We start from the raw sequence: 17,759 nt of genomic DNA, 5'->3' as shown, positions 1-17,759 counted from the left end.
TGATCAGGAGAAGTGCTCTCTTTTTCCAGAGGTGGCTTTCAGAAAATGCCACAAACCTAACATTCACACATTTCTCATACCGTCTATTTCTTAAATTAGTTTTTAAGTTCTCAGAGTTGTTAAGGCCAACGAATTAGAGGTTTAAATGTGATCTATTTTCAAAATACAATAATTTATTAAGAAGCATTCAAGATTTTTCTGGTATTTCATTGTCCACTAATTGTGATGTTCCAGATCTGAAGAATAAAATTTACCTTTACTAAATGTAGTCATTCTGTTTAACAGCAGTGAGTGGAAGAGCATCTGCAATGTCAAACACTCCTACCCATAGCATTGCAACTTCTGTCTCCCAACCTCAGACGCCAGCTCCAAGTCCTATCATTTCTCCTTCAGCCATGCTACCAATCTACCCTGCCATAGATATTGATGCACAGGTAAGCCTGAAATGAGTGCAGCATAATTGTGGTGGTGAAGGTATTTGCTTCTACATAACGAATGAATCACCATCAGTAAACCATTCAGATTTATATTTAGTTGCGTTCTAGATGATTTGGTGGAATATTTAAAATCCTGCATAATCCAACAGGACAATTGCAGTGTGTTCTCATCTGGGCTACAGAACAGGTGGGAAAAAACGCAGGCATTTTGTTCGGTGACTGATCATTTAGTTTTCACTTTCTCCTGTTTGTGCGATACTAAGTGATAAATTTTCTGATGAAATATCTTTTGTTATCTAACAGATATTTGAATCTTACCCCAAGATATTTTTCATCAGCTTTCTGCCAGTCAGCAGGCAAAATAACTCTCCACAACCCGTCAGCCTGGTTTCTAGGTTGGCAGGGTCAGTGCAAATCAACATAACCTTCTCTCCATAATTGTCTGGGATCCATTGCTAACATTGTGCTAACTCTGTGGCATTCCCAGTATTTGCTAGCTTGGGTAACAGAAGACAGAACTTGGGACCAAACTTCAGTTCTCTCTGCCCTATGCTACATTGTTCTGCTACATGTCAGCCAGGAACTGGTTTTTAATGTCTTAGAAGGATTTGCTGTCAGAGTAGAAATTAAAACAAACAAAAAAAGAGAGAGCGAGATGGCTGCTGTACCTTTTACAAAGTGTTCCATCTAAAAGTCTTGTCACAATCTCAGTAAAAGATTGCATCAAATGCCACAGCTTTTCCTTGTTTGCACATATACACCGTTGAATGAGCTGCTAATTCTTTAACCAGGCACTGGAAGGATTTGATGAAACATACATCACTCCATCGTATGGGCCTGACAGGTAATGTCCTAATCAATGAGTGCATCATACCAAGATGGTAGATAATTAGAAATAACAGGAAATATAGAAGTGGTTACTTGGAGACAGTGGATGCATTCTACAAAAATCAGAACATTTTAAAAGCAGGAGCATGAAAAAATTTAAATTTAAAAGAACCCCTTGTATCTTTTAATCCTGCTCCCATAACCTACCTAGTTTACCAGTGATCAAAATTTAGGGTCATTTGTGAGCTCATTCTGTGGAGTTATAAATAAGGCAGTGGTTCTGTAATTCTAGCAGTTGATGGACTTCCTTATAAGAGTGATCACTTAAGCTCACTGCAGGGCTCTGAAAGTTTCCTGGGGACCAGAGTTTGAGAAGTAGTGCAATAAAGGATTTCTTTTTTTTTTTAGTGAAAAGTAGTTCATTTGAAGAAATGAAAGTCTTCAGTGTGTCAGTACTTTGAGTCTGGCAGCATAGCTTACTTCACCTCTCCTTTAGCATAATGTTCTAAGCCAAGCTAAAAATGTCAGCAGTTATGGATGGCATATTTCTGGGAAGTGTCAACTTTTTGAGGTCTTACCTTCCTATTAATAAGGAAACATGGGAACTTTTTGTGCTGAATTAAAGACATTTGGGCCAAGATTTCACTCTCTGTTGGCGGAAATGGAGGAGGGCAATTTAAAGCCTCTCAAGTCATCCTTTTTCTGGGTCTTAAAATCAAGGAAACCTCCCACCTTCCAAAAAAGTTACAGGGACCTACATAGGCCTGGATTTCAAAAATTCAGATACAAAATTGGAAACAGGATTTTTCATTTTTCAAGCACTAGGCCTAGTTAATCCATTCTCTTATTAACTACAAATCAAAATTGACTTACCTATCAACTTTATCCTTATTCTTTTTGTCAAACACTTACGTCAGCCCCCATGTTTCCCTTCACAACCTTTCTATTGTGTTTATCAATAATGTTAGCACTGCTCCAGAAATAAATCCTGCCAATTCATTTGTGCTCCCTCTGTTGGCTTACTAGCTGCTAAGGCCTAATGCTGTAGTTCCTTCAGAAACACGAACTATAAGGATGAGAATTAATTTTTATTTGTAGATTTGCTATAGAGGGGTAAAAATTAAAAATAAAATCCATGCATTTCTTAGACGGCAACGATTTTTAATGCCTATTATATTTTGAGTGTAAATTGCAGGACTGGCATTACGACTTTTAAAGATTAAACAGTTTATCAGAAAATATATGATATATCTCAGTTCTTGAAGGTGCTTATTAAATCTATTTAAAGAGCTGACTTCAGAAGCTTAACTACTTCTTCGAGTGATTGTTCACGTCCATTACACATTAGGTGTGCGCGCATTGCGTGCACGGACATCGGAAACTTTTTCCCTCAGCGGCTCCCGTTGGGCCAGCAGGGCCCCCCCTCCCACCAGAGCGGCGCCCCATTCTAGCGTATATATATCCCTGTGGGCCTGACCCTCCCTCAGTTCCTTCTTACCATCCGTGACGGCATTGGAACAACTCTGTCTCTCGCTTGAGAGTGTCCCTTAGCATTAATAGTTAGTGTTCTTCTTAGCAGTTAACAGTTCTTTAGTGCCTAGTGTTAATCTTAGTAGTTAACAGTTCTTTAGTAGTAGTTAAGCTCTTTTCTGTTAGGTGTTTGGTTGATCCCAACACGGGCCCTGGGCGGGGGGGCATGCCGCTCGCCTAAGGCTTCAAGGCTTGTGTCACGTGCCGCAAGCCAATGCCGATAAGCGATCCGCACGACTCGTGCCTCCGTTGCCTGGGGGAAGTGCACCAAAAAGCGTGCTGCAAGATCTGTAAGGCCTTCAAGCCCAGGACTAAGAAAGAGAGGGACTTTCGCCTTAAGCAGCTGCTCATGGAGGCTGCATTACAGCCCTCCACTTCGAATCAGGCCGCGGCACCGTCAGCTTCGGTGTGGAGTGCCCCGGCATCGGTTCGTGATCCGGCACTGGCAGGACACCATAAGCTGACGGCACCGACACAGCAAGACCGCCCCCGGCACCGGTCATCTTCGCCGGCAAAATCGAAGGGCCAACCCAAGGCCCGAGGACACTCCCCTTATAAGAGGGTAGCGCCCGCAAAGACCTCGAATGTGTCTAAGGGAGTGGCGACCACAGAACAGATCCCGGTGCCAGTGGCTCCGGCGCCGAGAGGCCCGTCGAGCCCCGGGATAGGCGCATCGGGTGAGGAGGAAGGGCTGGAGGAGCTTTTGGAACAGCCCTCCACCCCGGACACGTTTGAGGCAGCAAAGGACCTCATTGAATTGTCCGCTGTGGGCCCCCCTCCAAGCCAAAGATAATCCGCCAAGACTGCCGCCCAGAGGCAAGCTGGCAACAGTGCGCCCATCACGGTCATCATCTCGGCACCGCTCACGGTGCCGTTCCCGGTCGAGCTCCGTCTCGGTGGATTCCCGGCTACCCTCTGCGCAGAGGGCCGCACAGCCGTCGGGCCCCAACAAGCACCCAGCACTGACCCAGCAGCCCTACTTGAGTGGGCACCGGGACATGTCAGCCACGCGATCCCCGAGACCGACCACTCGCAGTCATTCCCGGTCCCGAGGTTATTGGTACTGCTCCGGGTCCAGGTCGGCAAGACGTTACTCCCGGTCCCGGAGGTACTACTCTCTGACCCCGGACCGGCACCGTCCCACGGCACCACCGTGGCCATCCAGGTCACCATCGGTGGTTTCGGAGGCAGACTCTGGCCAGTCCAGCAGATTTGCCCACAGGGCACCGGCCGGTAGGAAACGCGAAGCTGCTTGCCACCCACAGTGGGGCCAGCCAGGACAATGGCCATTCTGGACCCCTTGGACCTACCACCAGCAACGCCCCCCATCCAGGACCTCAAGATCTGGCCCCTCGAGACACCGGTCCCGCTCCCCACAGGGGCGCCCCTCCTCGCGCAAGGAGGCCACGGTCTCCAGACTACCGGAGTGAGAGAGAGCCGACTCGGCACCGAGCCCAGCACCGTCTCAGGCCCACACTATAGGACAGCCCCCAGAGGAGCGCCCACTAGGTGAGTAGTTGCTGGAAGAGGAGGATGCACAGAAGGCCCTAACCTCTTCCTCCTCACCAGATGAGGCCGTGGCAGGCACGACAGTGTCCGGCCCTCCCCCGATTGACCATTGGGCGCACCAGGATCTGCTCCGCTGGGTAGACCTCAATCTGGGGTTGCAGGCGGAGGAGACTGTAGAGCAGGAGGACCCCATGATTGACATCCTAAGCCCGGAAGGCCCCTCCAGGATTATAGACTCATAGACTTTAAGGTCAGAAGGGACCATTATGATCATCTAGTCTGACCTCCTGCATGATGCAGCCCACAAAAGCTGACCCACCCACTCCTGGAATAATTCTCTCCCTTGACTCAGCTGTTGAAGTCCCCAAATCGTGATTTAAAGACTTCAAGTCGCAGAGAATCCTCCAGCAAGCGATCCCTGCCCAGCAAGCGACTCTTGCCCCATGCTGCGGAGGAAGGCGAAAAACCTCCAGGGCCTCTGCCAATCTACCCTGGAGGAAAATTCCTTCCCGACCCCAAATATGGCAATCGGCTGAACCCCGAGCATGCGGGCAAGATTCTCCAGCCAGACCCTCCGGAAAAAATTATCTGTAGTAACTTTTAATATCCCATCATTGACCATTGTTACTAATTACCAGCGATGGCATGTTATTGACCTATTGACTAAAATCACTTTATCCCATCAAACTCCCGCTCATAAAAACAGTACAGTCGAATGATAAGACAGTGTGGCAAACACCGGCCTCCAGCGCACCAACTGCGAAAGGCGTAGAGAGGAAGTACTTCGCCCCCTCCAAGGGGTTCGACTTCCTCTTTTCTCACCCAGCACCCTGTTCGCTGGTTGTCTCTGCGGTCAACGAAAGAGAGCAGCATGGCCAGCAAGCCCCAGCCCCCAAGGCCAAGGAGGCAAAGCGCTTGGACTTATTTGGGAGGAAGGTCTACTCCTCCGGGGACCTCCAGTTGAGGGACAAGGGTAAGGCAGTAGCCAAAACCTCCTTGCAGGCCTTACTTGACTCTGCGGATGCAGCGGCCAGGACAATCACGTCAGGAGTGGTGATGAGGTGCTTGGCATGGCTACAGGCTTCCGGCCTTCCCCCAGAGGTACAAAACACCTTGCAAGACCTCCCCTTCGAAGGGTCGGGCTTGTTCTCGGACCAGACGGATGCCCGACTGCATAGCCTCAAAGGCTCTCGAGCAACCCTCAAGTTGTTGGGAATGCACACGCCAGTGCACAGAGGAAACCCTTTAAGCCCCAACTGTCGCAGAGGCAATACCACCCTCGTCCTAGACAGGAACCGAACCACAGAAGGGGCAGGGATAACAGGCGTAGACGTAACAACACGCCTAACCAGGGCCAAAGCCACGGCCAAGGCAAGCCGCAGCCGGGAAACAAGCAAGGGTTTTGAAGCTGCGTTCGAGGACAGCGTACTGACCCTTATACCGGATCCTCCTATTTGTTTCAGGGACCGCCTGTCCCATTTTTACCGTGCTTGGTCCTGTATAACATCGGACAGCTGGGTCCTTCGCACGGTGGAGGTGGGATACACCCTTCAGTTCTCCTCGCCCCCTCCCTCCCACCCCCCATCCCGTCCCTCTTCAGGGACCCCTCTCACAAGCAACTCCTTATGCAGGAGGTGCGGGCCCTCCTCAAAGTAGGAGCAGTGGAAGAGGTCCCTCTGGACCTAAGAGGGAAAGGGTTTTACTCCAGATATTTCCTCATTCCCAAAGCAAAAGGGGCCTCCGTCCCATTTTGGACCTACGCAAACTAAACACATTTTTGGTCAAGGCATGTTTTCGTATGGTTTCCCTTGGCGCTATTATCCCATCCCTGGATCCGGGGGATTGGTACACTGCCGTCGATATGAAAGATGCCCACCGGCAGTTCCTGCGCTTCACCATCAACCAACACCATTTCCAATTTACGGTCTTGCACTTCGGCCTAGCAACGGCCCCGCGAGTGTTCACGAAATGCATGTCCGTGGTGGCAGCCTTTCTTCGAAAAAGAAAGATGCGGGTATACCCGTACTTGGACAACTGGCGCCTCGCGGGCAGGTCAGAGGACGAAGTCCACTCCCACGTGGCACTGGCGTTACAGTGTTCGATCTACTGGTCAATGTACCCAGGTCCTCACTGATCCCCACGTAGAGACTGGATTTCATAGGAGCAGTCCTGGACTCGGTGGCAGCACGGGCAAGTCTTCCAGTGTTACGGTTCCTGGCCATTCAAAGGGTCATAAGCTCCATCCAACAATTCCCCACGACCATGGCCAGATGCTGTATGCAACTCTTGGGGCACATGGCGGCTTGCACACATGTAGTCAGACATGCCCGCCTAAGACTCAGACCGTTACAGTTATGGCTTGCCCAAACGTATCGCCCCAACAGAGACCCCTTAGACCTAGTAGTGACAATCCCAGCTCGGGTGTCGAACTCCCTCCGCTGGTGGCTCGATCAGCAGAAGGTTTGCGAAGGAATCCCTTTCGCCACCCCGCAACCCACTCTGACGTTAGTAACAGATGCGTCGGACCTGGGCTGGAGGGGCGCACCTTGGGGACCTGTGGACCCAGGGCTTATGATCCATGGAGGAAAAGTTGCTTCACATCAATCTGAAGGAGTTAAGGGCAGTTCGCCCTGCGTGCCAGACCTTTCACGCTACCATAGAAGGCCACAGCGTGTCAGTTCTGACGGACAACGCTACCGCCATGTTCTACATAAACAAGCAGGGTGGGTCCCGATCCTCTCCCCTCTGTCACGAGGCGCTCCTCCTATGGAACTTCTATATAGCCCATTCAGTCCACCTGCTGGCAGCATATCTTCCAGGGGTCCAAAACGGGTTAGCGGACCACCTCGGCAGGTCCTACCACATGCACGAATGGACTCTGAGAGAGGACATCCTACATTCAAACTTCTAGAGGTGGGGGTTTCCCCAGGTGGATCTCTTCGCTACCAAGGACAACAGCCAATGCCCACAGTTTTGTTCATTCCAGAACCTCAGCCCGGGCTCGTTGGCAGATGCCTTCGCGATTCCGTGGGGTGGGAGCCTGAGGTATACCTTCCCACCATTCCCGCTCATCCACAGGGTCCTGCTCAAGACCCGCAGGGTTAAGGCGACAGTCATCCTCATCGCACCGGCGTGGCCACGCCAGCATTGGTTCATGACCCTGCTGGAACTGTCTGTGACCGCCCCGATCGCCCTCCCCCTCCATCGCGACCTCATCACGCAGGACCGGGGTCGCCTACTCCACCCGAACCTACCGTCGCTCCATCTCATGGCGTGGTATCTCTCTGGCTAAACGATACGGAACTCAGGTGCTCCCATCAGGTCCAGCAAATTCTTCTTGGTAGTAGGAAGCCCTCCACAAGAGCGACCTACCTTGCCAAATGGAAGAGGTTCTCCCACTGGTGTGAGCCTCATCACATACAGCCTCTACAGGCCTCCGTCCCATCAATACTGGACTACTTGCTGCACCTCAAGCATCAAGGGCTCGCCCCTGCCTCAATTAAAGTGCATCTGGCCGCCTATCGGCGTTCTACCCCGGACAGTTGGGGGTTTTGGTGTTCTCCAACCCCACAGTAGTCCGATTCCTCAAAGGGCTGGAGAGGGTCTTTCCCTACTCGCGCCCGCCGGTCCCTGCATGGAATCTTAACCTGGTCCTAACTAAACTCATGGGGCCGCCCTTTGAACCCCTAGCCTCTTGCTCCCTCATGCAGCTCTCGTGGAAGGTAGCGTTTCTAGTGGCCATCACATCGGCTAGGAGGGTATCAGAATTGAGAGCCCTCAGTTCGGAACCCCCGTATACAGTTTTTTATAAGGATAAGGTACAACTGAGGCCGCACCCCAAATTCCTTCCGAAGATGGTCACGCAATTTCATATGGGGCAGGACATTTGTTTACCGGTGTTCTTCCCTAAACCCCATATGGACCCAAGCCACCGCAGCCTGCGATGTCCGTAGAGCCTTGGCATTCTATCTGGAACGGACCAGGTCATTCTGCAAATTGAAGCAACTGTTCATTGCCATTGCGGAGAGAATAAAAGGCCAGCCTATCTTGGCGCAGCGCTCGTCAGCATGGATTGTGCTTTGCATACGCACATGCTATGAGCTCGCCAACGTACCAGCCCCGGAGATTAGGGCTCACTTGACTAGGGCCCAAGCGTCCTCGGCAGCTTTCTTAGCACAGGTTCCACTCCAGGAAATCTGTAAAGCAGCGACCTGGTCGTCGGTGCACCACGCAATCCATCATCAGACCAGAGAGGACGCGGTGGTCGGCAGGACTGTGCTTCAATCAATTGTTCCTTGACTCCTATCCTCCTCCAATGGTAAGCTTGTGAGTCACCTAATGTGTAATGGACGTGAACAATCAACAATCACTCGAAGAAGAAAAAATGGTTACCTACCTTCTGTAACTGTTGTTCTTCGAGATGTGTTGTTCACGTCCATTACACTTCCCACCCTCCTTCCCCTTTGTCGGACTCACCGGCAAGAAGGAACCGAGGGAGGGTCGGGCCCACAGGGATATATATACGCTAGAGTGGGGCGCCGCTCTGGCGGGAGGGGGGGCCCCTGCTGGCCTGACGGGAGCCGCTGAGGGAAAAAGTTTCCAACATCCGTGCACGCAACGCACGCACACCTAATGTGTAATGGATGTGAACAACACATCTCGAAGAACAACAGTTACAGAAGGTAGGTAACCGTTTTATCTAATTTGAGGATGATTATAGTTTCACAAGAAAAACGTCTCTAGAGTTATTGAAAACATTTCTTGGGCTTTTAAAAGATTTGTCTTGTAAAGGAGGGACATTTAAATCTTCATGCAGTAATGACCATGGAATTTTAAAATGAAGGAAAATTTATTTTGCTGTTTTGAAGTATGTGTAATTTTTTTCTTTTAGACGGAGAGTAATCATGACACAGCATTGACACTTGCATGTGCTGGTGGCCACGAAGAATTAGTACAAACGCTGCTAGAGAGAGGAGCGAACATTGAGCATAGGGACAAAAAAGGTAGGAATCTCAGTATATTGGTATATGTGGGTTCCATTTAGAGTGAACTCCAGTATCTTACAATGTAGCAAAACAATTACATGCTTAGAACCTGGCATTACGTACAGTTTTACATTTATTTTAGACTTTATTTATGGTGACCCAACTTTCTTTTTATTGCTATAACTAAAGTTGTTAATGATTTAAAAATAGATGAAGAGATATTCAAACAGTCTTTATTCTGTTTCAGGATTTACTCCGCTTATTTTGGCTGCAACAGCTGGTCATGTTGGTGTCGTCGAAATCTTGTTGGACAATGGTGCAGATATTGAAGCCCAATCTGAGAGAACCAAGGACACGCCGTTGTCTTTGGCTTGTTCAGGGGGAAGACAAGAGGTGAAGTGAAATTTACCCATGTATAAAGGCACCCTTACTGTAGAAGCAGGTTGTAAGTTACATGGTTTAGATTAAGAGCAAATTTATTTTCCCTAGTATGGGCAACAAATATGCCTAGACTTCCACAGCACCACAACTTTAAAGGACTGTTGCTATTAAACTATATATATTGATGAACTGCAAACTTACTGAGGATTGGTTATGTATTATAATATGAATATAAGAAATAATCTAGTATTTAGCAGCAAGCTAGACCTACATTCAGGAGCAAGGCTCCTTGGTTTCTGTGACATTTTGATTTAGAATTCTGAGATACCTTTACATTTTAAAAAGCTAAATTGTATTGAATTAAATCTGAAAGTGAATAACGCAGTCATTCACAGTTCCTTTGTTTATGTTCTTGTTGTGTTCAAATAGTCTGTGTTGCCTCCAATTTTCAGTGCGCTAGAGTTGCGTGTTGACAATGCACAAATGTATTGTAGAAGTTGTCTTAGAATGTGGGAAGTTTTGACAGTTGGGATTTTTGGCACCCAGTAGATAACTGATGCTTTTCATGTCAGGAAGAGCCTGCATTTCCCCTTGACCCTCACCTTGTTGGTCTGAGGTGACTCGACATTTGCAAGAAGGGGGTTTGAAAACAGATTCCCATATCAGCAAACCACTGGACAGTAGTCAGCTCTCCCCGTCCCAGCTCTCCACTGCTACATCAAATAGCAACAGATAACCACTTTAACCGAATGTTTCTGCTCTTTGGGTATGCCTGCTGAAGAATAATTAGTACCCATATTGTATGAGTGGTACAGCTGCCCCAATTCTAAATCGCTTGTAGACAGGTAGATATTTTTACCATTATCTTGAATAGTGAATAGTTCAGGACATATTGGTTAAAATGTCTGAGACCATTTGTCTTAGCAGTTGCTGTAATTGTGAGAAGCAACAATACTGGGTGTATTGTTAATGTCCATATTTAGCTAATTAAAATCAATTTTGTAAAAGGAACTGCCCCAGAATTAAGTCTCTTGCACCAGAGTGCTACAGAAACCAGGAACCTTCCTGCAGAATGTAAGTCCACCTTTCTACAGAATATACAGGACTTGACCACTTGATTACAAATGAACGGGTAAGGAAGCCATACCTGTAAGAAAGAAGTAGTTTGTATTGCCCCCCACCTCCCCCACTATACCTCTTCTGTTAAGAGTTACAATAATGGTTGCTTCAGTGCAGAAGCAGAGAAACAATTCTATACTGCTTCTGAGAGTTTTGTGCAGTGGCGTAGCTGGGGAAAACAGGGAGAAGGCACACCACTGATTTCTAGGTCCCACCTCAGCGCCCTGACTGAAAATGATGGATGTTTGTTTAGCATATTCAGCTAAAGATTTATTCATAATCCAAAAGTGGAATGATCAGAGAGCAAGAGTGCTTCACTGTCGGGATGGAGAAAATTGTATAGCATGGGTAGCTGAAGTACTCTTAAATCATTGTGATTTAACGAGGTTATCATATATCTGGAGATGGACACTGTAGTCTTTTCCACAGAGTAAAGAAATTTCCTTTGCACAATGTCATTACATACTGGGTTTTTTCCTTCTCAAATTTGTAATTACCCAAGCCAGAAACTATCTTATTGTCAACTTTGGGGAGTGATGTATTTTATTAACATTTTTTAATTTTATTGCCATGAAATTTAGGAGAAGTAATGGCAACCATAATATGTTTTTCTGAGGCTAGGGGCATGGTGTTGAAGAGTTCAAGTTTTCTTTTTAAAAGGATTGCTTTCAATACAGAGACCTGTTTTTTCTAGACATGTCTTTTTGGTGTATTCAGACATTTAGAACATTTTCTCCAGTTAGGTTTTCAATTTTAAGAAGAGGATCAAAAGTAACTTATTTTGTAACATTGCAGGTGGTGGAGCTGCTGCTAGCTCGAGGGGCAAACAAAGAGCATAGGAACGTTTCTGATTACACACCTCTAAGTCTAGCTGCTTCTGGTGGCTATGTGAACATCATCAAAATCCTACTAAATGCTGGTGCAGAAATCAATTCTAGGCAAGTTCTCTTTTTCATCTCTACTCCCCGCTTTTATAGTTGCTTGTTAAATCTAAAATAAAAGTTCACTTTGGTGATTGTATGAAACAAAAACTCATTCCCAAAGCTTTTAATCTTGATACAATATTTAAAGGAACTATTGCTTTAGTTTTTGCCCAGTTTTAGACAGGAACAGTTCAAGTATGCTTTTTGAAGACCCATACCATTTTAACTCCTGTTCCTTCCTCCCCCTTCCTTCAAGCAACTCTCCATGAGTTTGGTAGCAAAACTTAGCACTCCTTTCTGGGTTATGGTGAAAATCCTCCTACTGACTTTGATCTGTCTGCTAGCTGAGTATAGATACTTTTGAAACAAGAAACAATCACTCACCTAGACATATAGCATCTCCTTTCTCTTATTCTCTTCTCCCCCCCCCCCACCTTCCTTTTCTCCAGCCCAGTTACCAAAAAGTGTACACAGTTTTATTTAAAAAACGATTTTATAATATGTAGAAGTTACTGTATGTAGAAGAACATTGTCTCTTTTGCTCACCAATCTGATAGTTCAAAAGACAGTAGGCTCTTTGTAAATAAAGTTTTTCTAATAGTTTTAGCATGTAAATATCATTTCTCTGTCTGACCTTATTTCTGTTTGCAGCCATATTGCTGTAGCATGACTTTGTCTGGACACTGAGCAAAGGAGACAAATATCAAAGCTTTAAAGCAGGATGGGAAATTGTTCACAATTGAAATTTAAAAAAATATAAACAGTACCATTTTTCTTTCACAAGGATTTATAGTAGTTAAAGTCTCAAATATCAGGCTCCCATGCTTTGTGTCATAAAGTCACTTTCTCTCCCATACTGAGGCCCACAGATCTGTTCCAGTGAGTCTTCATCCTACTTGTAGCATTGGAGGGTGGAACAAGATCTGCCATTCACTGGCAGGAAGTGGTGTGTGGCCCAGCCTCTGACCACCCCAGACAGTTCTCATTCTGCCTTCAGGCAAGGGGGTCAATGTGAATCATGAGTTAGCCTGGGATACCAGAGCCCTGGGTTCTGATCCTGGCTCTGACACTGCTGGGTGACCTCTGACAAGGCACTTCACCTTTTTGTGCCTCTAAGATGGGGTTAATGATACTGACCTGCCTTGCAGGCAAGCAACTCCAGACTTCCTGCTGCAGAGGAGACACTAAAACCATGACCACCATGAGGAGCGGGGGATAGCTCAGTAGTTTGAGCATTGGCCTGCTAAACCCAGGGTTGTGAGTTCAATCCTTGAGGGGGCCATTTAGGGATCTGGGGCAAAAAAAATAGTTGGGGATTGGTCCTGCTTTGAGCGGGGGGCTGGACTAGATGATCTCCTGAGGTCCCTTCCAACCCTGATATTCTTGAGTCTATGCTTAGTTCAGTCCCAGAGTACTTAGAGCTGTCAAGCAGAATCAGCTTGGCCAAAATATATATAAACTCGGTGCCCTAAACTCCTGCCCATCTTCATGGAGTACAGTATGGCAACTAAGTTCAGAAAGACCAAGCTACTCCGGTCTGCACTGACTGCTTCCTGGATAGATATTTTTGTGTTTTGTGCAGTCAGGAATCAGGCCTACTGCAGAAAATCTCTCTGGGACATGGTTTGCCTCAGGACATCCAGGTATTTGGGAAAGGTCCACTCCACCTAACCTCAAGAGATTTCCCACGTGAGGGATACAAAAACATAATTGACATAACTGACATTCAAATGCCGTGGTCTAGGGACCGTGGCTCTTCACGTGGCCGCACTATCCTGTTTTAGAATTTCAGCATTCTATAGAAACATAGTACTGTACCTTTCATATGGTTTAAAATAGTCCTTCAGATAGCTCCAGACTTACATTAAACACAGTATACCGTCTAACGAATCAAATTGCCTCTTCATGCGCTAGCATCCTATGTTAAATGGGCAGAAAACCACAGAATATTTCAGTGGTGACTAATGTGTTGGTTTTTTCTATGGCATCTTCAAAGCAAAAAGCGTATCACTAATGTCGGAGTACTCTTCCTAAAGAGCGGTAGAGGTCTTATATCTCATGAGGAGATCCCCCAGGGGGCCACATGGTCATCACTTAGTATGTCCTTACAGCTTTCCAAATTGAACACTCGCTCCTTTGAGAAAAAGGTGCTCCCAATTTTAGTCTTCCAGTAGTAGAGAATGGCCTTAATAGATTTATAGAGTTGTAACATCACTTTCTCCCTCCCTAGATGTGTACCCAGGGATTAAAATCAGTGGAACAGACCTGTGGACCTTCATATGAGAGAATGAGAAAATGTATCCATCCTTACCTGAAAACTACTTTTCTCTGAGTAATAAGATCAACAGATATGGCCTCCCTTTGGCAGGTTTTCAGTAACATGCTGAGAAGTGTGATATGGATTTTGGGTCAGTCAGTATGTTTCAAAGTTTGTTATGCTCTGCAGTACATTACTGTAATATCCATCTTGAGTTAGCAGGGCTGGTTCTGCTTCCAGTGCTGCAGGTAGATTAGAGCTCTACTGTAACAGATTTGTGACCTCATTACTCAGAAAAAGGAAACTTTCAGGTTTAGTATGGATACACTTTTTTCTATTTTGAGCTGCATTTCTGCTAGTAGTAATAAGCTCAGAATTACCAATGGTAACTAATCTTTCTTTTAAAATGTTTATAATTTCTTTCATGATGAAAAAGTACATGACCCTGATCTTTAGATTGCATGACTCAACAAAATGCTTAGCTTTGCTAAAAAGTAATTTCCTCATAAGACAACTAATAATCTAAAAGGAGAGTACATAATACCTACAAATGCAAACATTATAGAAGACCTTGCTTTTATCAGCCGCCTTCATCTTGAATAACTTCTAGTTTGGGAACTTTCCTTTTTCACATTCTAATTTTCCTATCCCCCTTTTCAAAGATAATGAAAATTAAAATTGTTTGTTTGTTTTTTCCCCCCAGAACTGGTAGCAAACTGGGCATTTCTCCTTTAATGTTGGCAGCTATGAATGGGCACACTGCTGCTGTTAAGCTATTGTTGGACATGGGCTCTGATATTAATGCCCAGATAGAGACCAATAGGAATACTGCCTTGACTTTGGCCTGTTTCCAAGGAAGAACTGAAGTGGTTAGCCTACTGCTTGACAGAAAAGCAAATGTCGAGCATAGAGCTAAGGTAAGGAACTGGATGAGATATGTGTCTTTCAGCTAAGCAGATTTATACTAAGAACTTAGTTCTATGTTTCATGTGACTTTTTCCCCCTTGGAAGTTAACTAAAGAGGGAAAGTAAGTATTTCCCATGTAGTAACTATATGATTAGATTGTGCACACGCCTATTGAAACCAACGAGGAAGAGGCTGAGTTTTAATAGAGCTATTTAAAAGAAAAGAAATATCTTTGTTTTAAGGTCACTGTTTGTTTACACACAGACATACACCCATTGTGTGTACAGTACATAAAAACATTTGTTTTAGCTTCTGGAGCTTTATTTAATCTTCAAATAATGACAAGCATCAGAATGATGATCAATCTTAATCATTTTATATTACATTTCTTGAGACCTTCATATTTTTAAAAATTAAAAGCTGATCTTAACCCAAGCTATATTTGTTGGCTGAATCTCTACAGTCTGTCTGGCTTCCACAGTCATGGAGGTGAAATGGAATCCGGAGATATGCACCCCGTAAACGAGGCTGTGCAGCAATTCTGCAGCCATCAAATCCCTTCCCCTGCCAGGGACAGAGTTTGTGACTTCACTTAGCATTTCCTCTCTTTGCCTGATTTGACAGTCATTGGAAGACAGTAGAGAAAAGGCTTTTCAGCTGACAGTCAATATTCCAGCCAGCTACGTCAGTTGACCTACCACGTAGTATCCCTAACAGACAGCATTAAAATGGAGCTGTCAACCAAGGAATGAAGATAGGTCTGATCAGGTCAAAGGTTGCCTCCGTTCCCTCTGCCCACTAAATGGAACATAAGTTAAGAGTTAAACTCACAGGATCTGCTTCTATACCAGCTGTTAGAATAGGATTTCTCCCCTCCAAGACTTGTCTGGATATCTCCCTCCCAACCCAGTAGACACCATACAGGTGTTGCTGCAGTTGAGGTTTTCCCTCCCCATGCAGAAACCTGTTTACATGAGCTCCACAGCAAAACATCGCTTCTTTGCTACCTGCTCCTCATGCGCAAACCTGTACAAGATTGGTTGGGCTACTGTAAAAAGCCTAGTAACATGATAGCCAGGGGCTTCTCCACCTCTTTGTGCTGCAAAGCGCAGGTCCAGGATTTATCCCCAAAAGCATGTTTAGTCTCCAAAATATAACACAGTGCATGGTCCACTCTCTTGGCCAGCTGCAGGTGATTTTATTTTTTCCTTTTAAATGTTGGTAACAGTTTATATAAACGTGGCTTGCAAGGTAATGATGGAAATGCATATGTTTGAACTTGGAACTTATTGCTGCAAGCTGAAGTTATTCCTGGCTTTTATTTAAAAAAAAATTAAAAACAAAAACTAACTCTCTTATTCCCCCTGCTTACTCAACCTAGACTGGTCTCACGCCATTAATGGAAGCTGCCTCGGGTGGGTATGCAGAGGTAGGCAGAGTTCTTCTGGACAAAGGTGCAGATGTTAATGCTCCTCCGGTACCCTCATCGAGAGATACAGCTTTAACCATAGCAGCAGACAAAGGGCACTACAAGTTCTGTGAGCTTCTCATTAGCAGGTACCATATTTGAAGCTATGCTGTTAAAGGGTTTTGAATGCTGATTGTCTTGCTTTTATCAGAGGGGTAGCCGTGTTAGTCTGTATCCACAAAAACAACGAGGAGTCCGGTTGCACCTTAAAGACTAACAGATTTATTTGGGCATAAGCTTTTGTGAGTAAAAAACCCACTTCATCAGATGTCTCCATGCATCTGAAGAAGTGGATTTTTTACCCATGAAAGCTTATGCCCAAATAAATCTGTTAGTCTTTAAGGGGCCACTGGACTCCTCGTTGTTTTTGTCTTGCTTTTCTATATTTTACAGGAGATGTAACATTGAGTAATTTTAGCTTATACTTTGTACTCGACCCAAACATGTATTTTCTTCCTCACCAGGCTTAGACCTAAGAATCAGATCAGGGATCTCAATATTTCCTTGCATCCTCATTGTTGAGGGATGTATCTTTTGAACCCGCCATCTTGTAATATTCACTGTTACTGTGAATATGCTCCCATTAGCAGCCATTTCCAAGGTAGATACCAATGCAAGGTCATGAATTAAAAAATTAATGGAGATATCCCATCTCCTAGAACTGGAAGGGACCTTGAAAGGTCATCAAGTCCAGCCCCCTGCCTTCACTAGCAGGACCAAGTACGGATTTTGCCCCAGATCCCTAAGTGGCCCCCTCAAGGATTGAACTCACAACCCTGGGTTTAGCAGGCCAATGCTCAAACCACTGAGCTATCCCTCCCCCCTAGACCAGCAGAAGGCATATAGAAACAGCTGTCAGCAAGCCCCTCCTGTAAACCTGACCACGACTTGAGATACACGTGCAGTTAGAAACAAAGGTTCAGCGATAGCTCCCGAGTCTGGATTTCTGGCATGCTCTCAGGTTACCATATTGCTTGCGTATTGTAAATGTTTATATCCTTATAATGATTCAGAAAGTCAAAAAACAATTTTAGAAACTCGAGCATCTCCATGCCAAACATATATAAAATACAGTATTTTAATGCTAAAAGGTTAGTTGAAATAGGTAATGACCTAATTATACAGGTCCTGTGTATTGTTTATTCTCAAAGCATGATTCAATTTTTGATCAAAACAATTTGCTTTTTTCAGGGGAGCTCACATTGATGTACGGAATAAGAAGGGGAATACTCCACTATGGCTTGCAGCAAATGGTGGGCATCTCGATGTTGTCCAGCTACTGGTACAAGCTGGAGCAGATGTGGATGCTGCTGATAACAGAAAGATAACACCTCTTATGGCAGCCTTTCGAAAGGTAGAATGGATTTTTTTCTTCCTTCCTTCCTTCCTTATTCAGGTATTTCTTTGTAAATGTA

The 17,759-nt window shown here is 45.5% G+C and overlaps 1 protein-coding gene and 1 long non-coding RNA gene across 7 annotated transcripts in view; one reads left to right on the top strand and one right to left on the bottom strand.

Moving 5' to 3' along the window:
* LOC128838183 (uncharacterized) overlaps positions 1-17,759 on the bottom strand; it is a 53,856-nt gene that overhangs the window by 5,678 nt on the left and 30,419 nt on the right. The gene's annotated exons all lie outside the window — the stretch shown is intronic.
* Positions 1-17,759, top strand: part of ANKRD17 (ankyrin repeat domain 17) — a 144,848-nt gene that overhangs the window by 102,565 nt on the left and 24,524 nt on the right. For 5 of the 6 annotated variants that reach the window (XM_054030163.1, XM_054030162.1, XM_054030160.1 and 2 more), the window contains 7 exons: positions 286-434; positions 9,196-9,307; positions 9,537-9,682; positions 11,585-11,727; positions 14,673-14,886; positions 16,258-16,433; positions 17,536-17,698. In XM_054030163.1, the coding sequence (XP_053886138.1) occupies positions 286-434; positions 9,196-9,307; positions 9,537-9,682; positions 11,585-11,727; positions 14,673-14,886; positions 16,258-16,433; positions 17,536-17,698 (1,103 nt within the window). The remainder of the gene's footprint in view (positions 1-285; positions 435-9,195; positions 9,308-9,536; positions 9,683-11,584; positions 11,728-14,672; positions 14,887-16,257; positions 16,434-17,535; positions 17,699-17,759) is intronic. The other variant, XM_054030158.1, reaches the window with a different exon arrangement.

Source organism: Malaclemys terrapin, chromosome 5 (assembly GCF_027887155.1).
Source record: "Malaclemys terrapin pileata isolate rMalTer1 chromosome 5, rMalTer1.hap1, whole genome shotgun sequence".
NCBI classification, from domain to species: domain Eukaryota; kingdom Metazoa; phylum Chordata; order Testudines; family Emydidae; genus Malaclemys; species Malaclemys terrapin.
The sequence above is the reverse complement of the archived record's forward strand: the minus strand, read 5'-3'. Positions and strand labels throughout refer to the sequence as shown.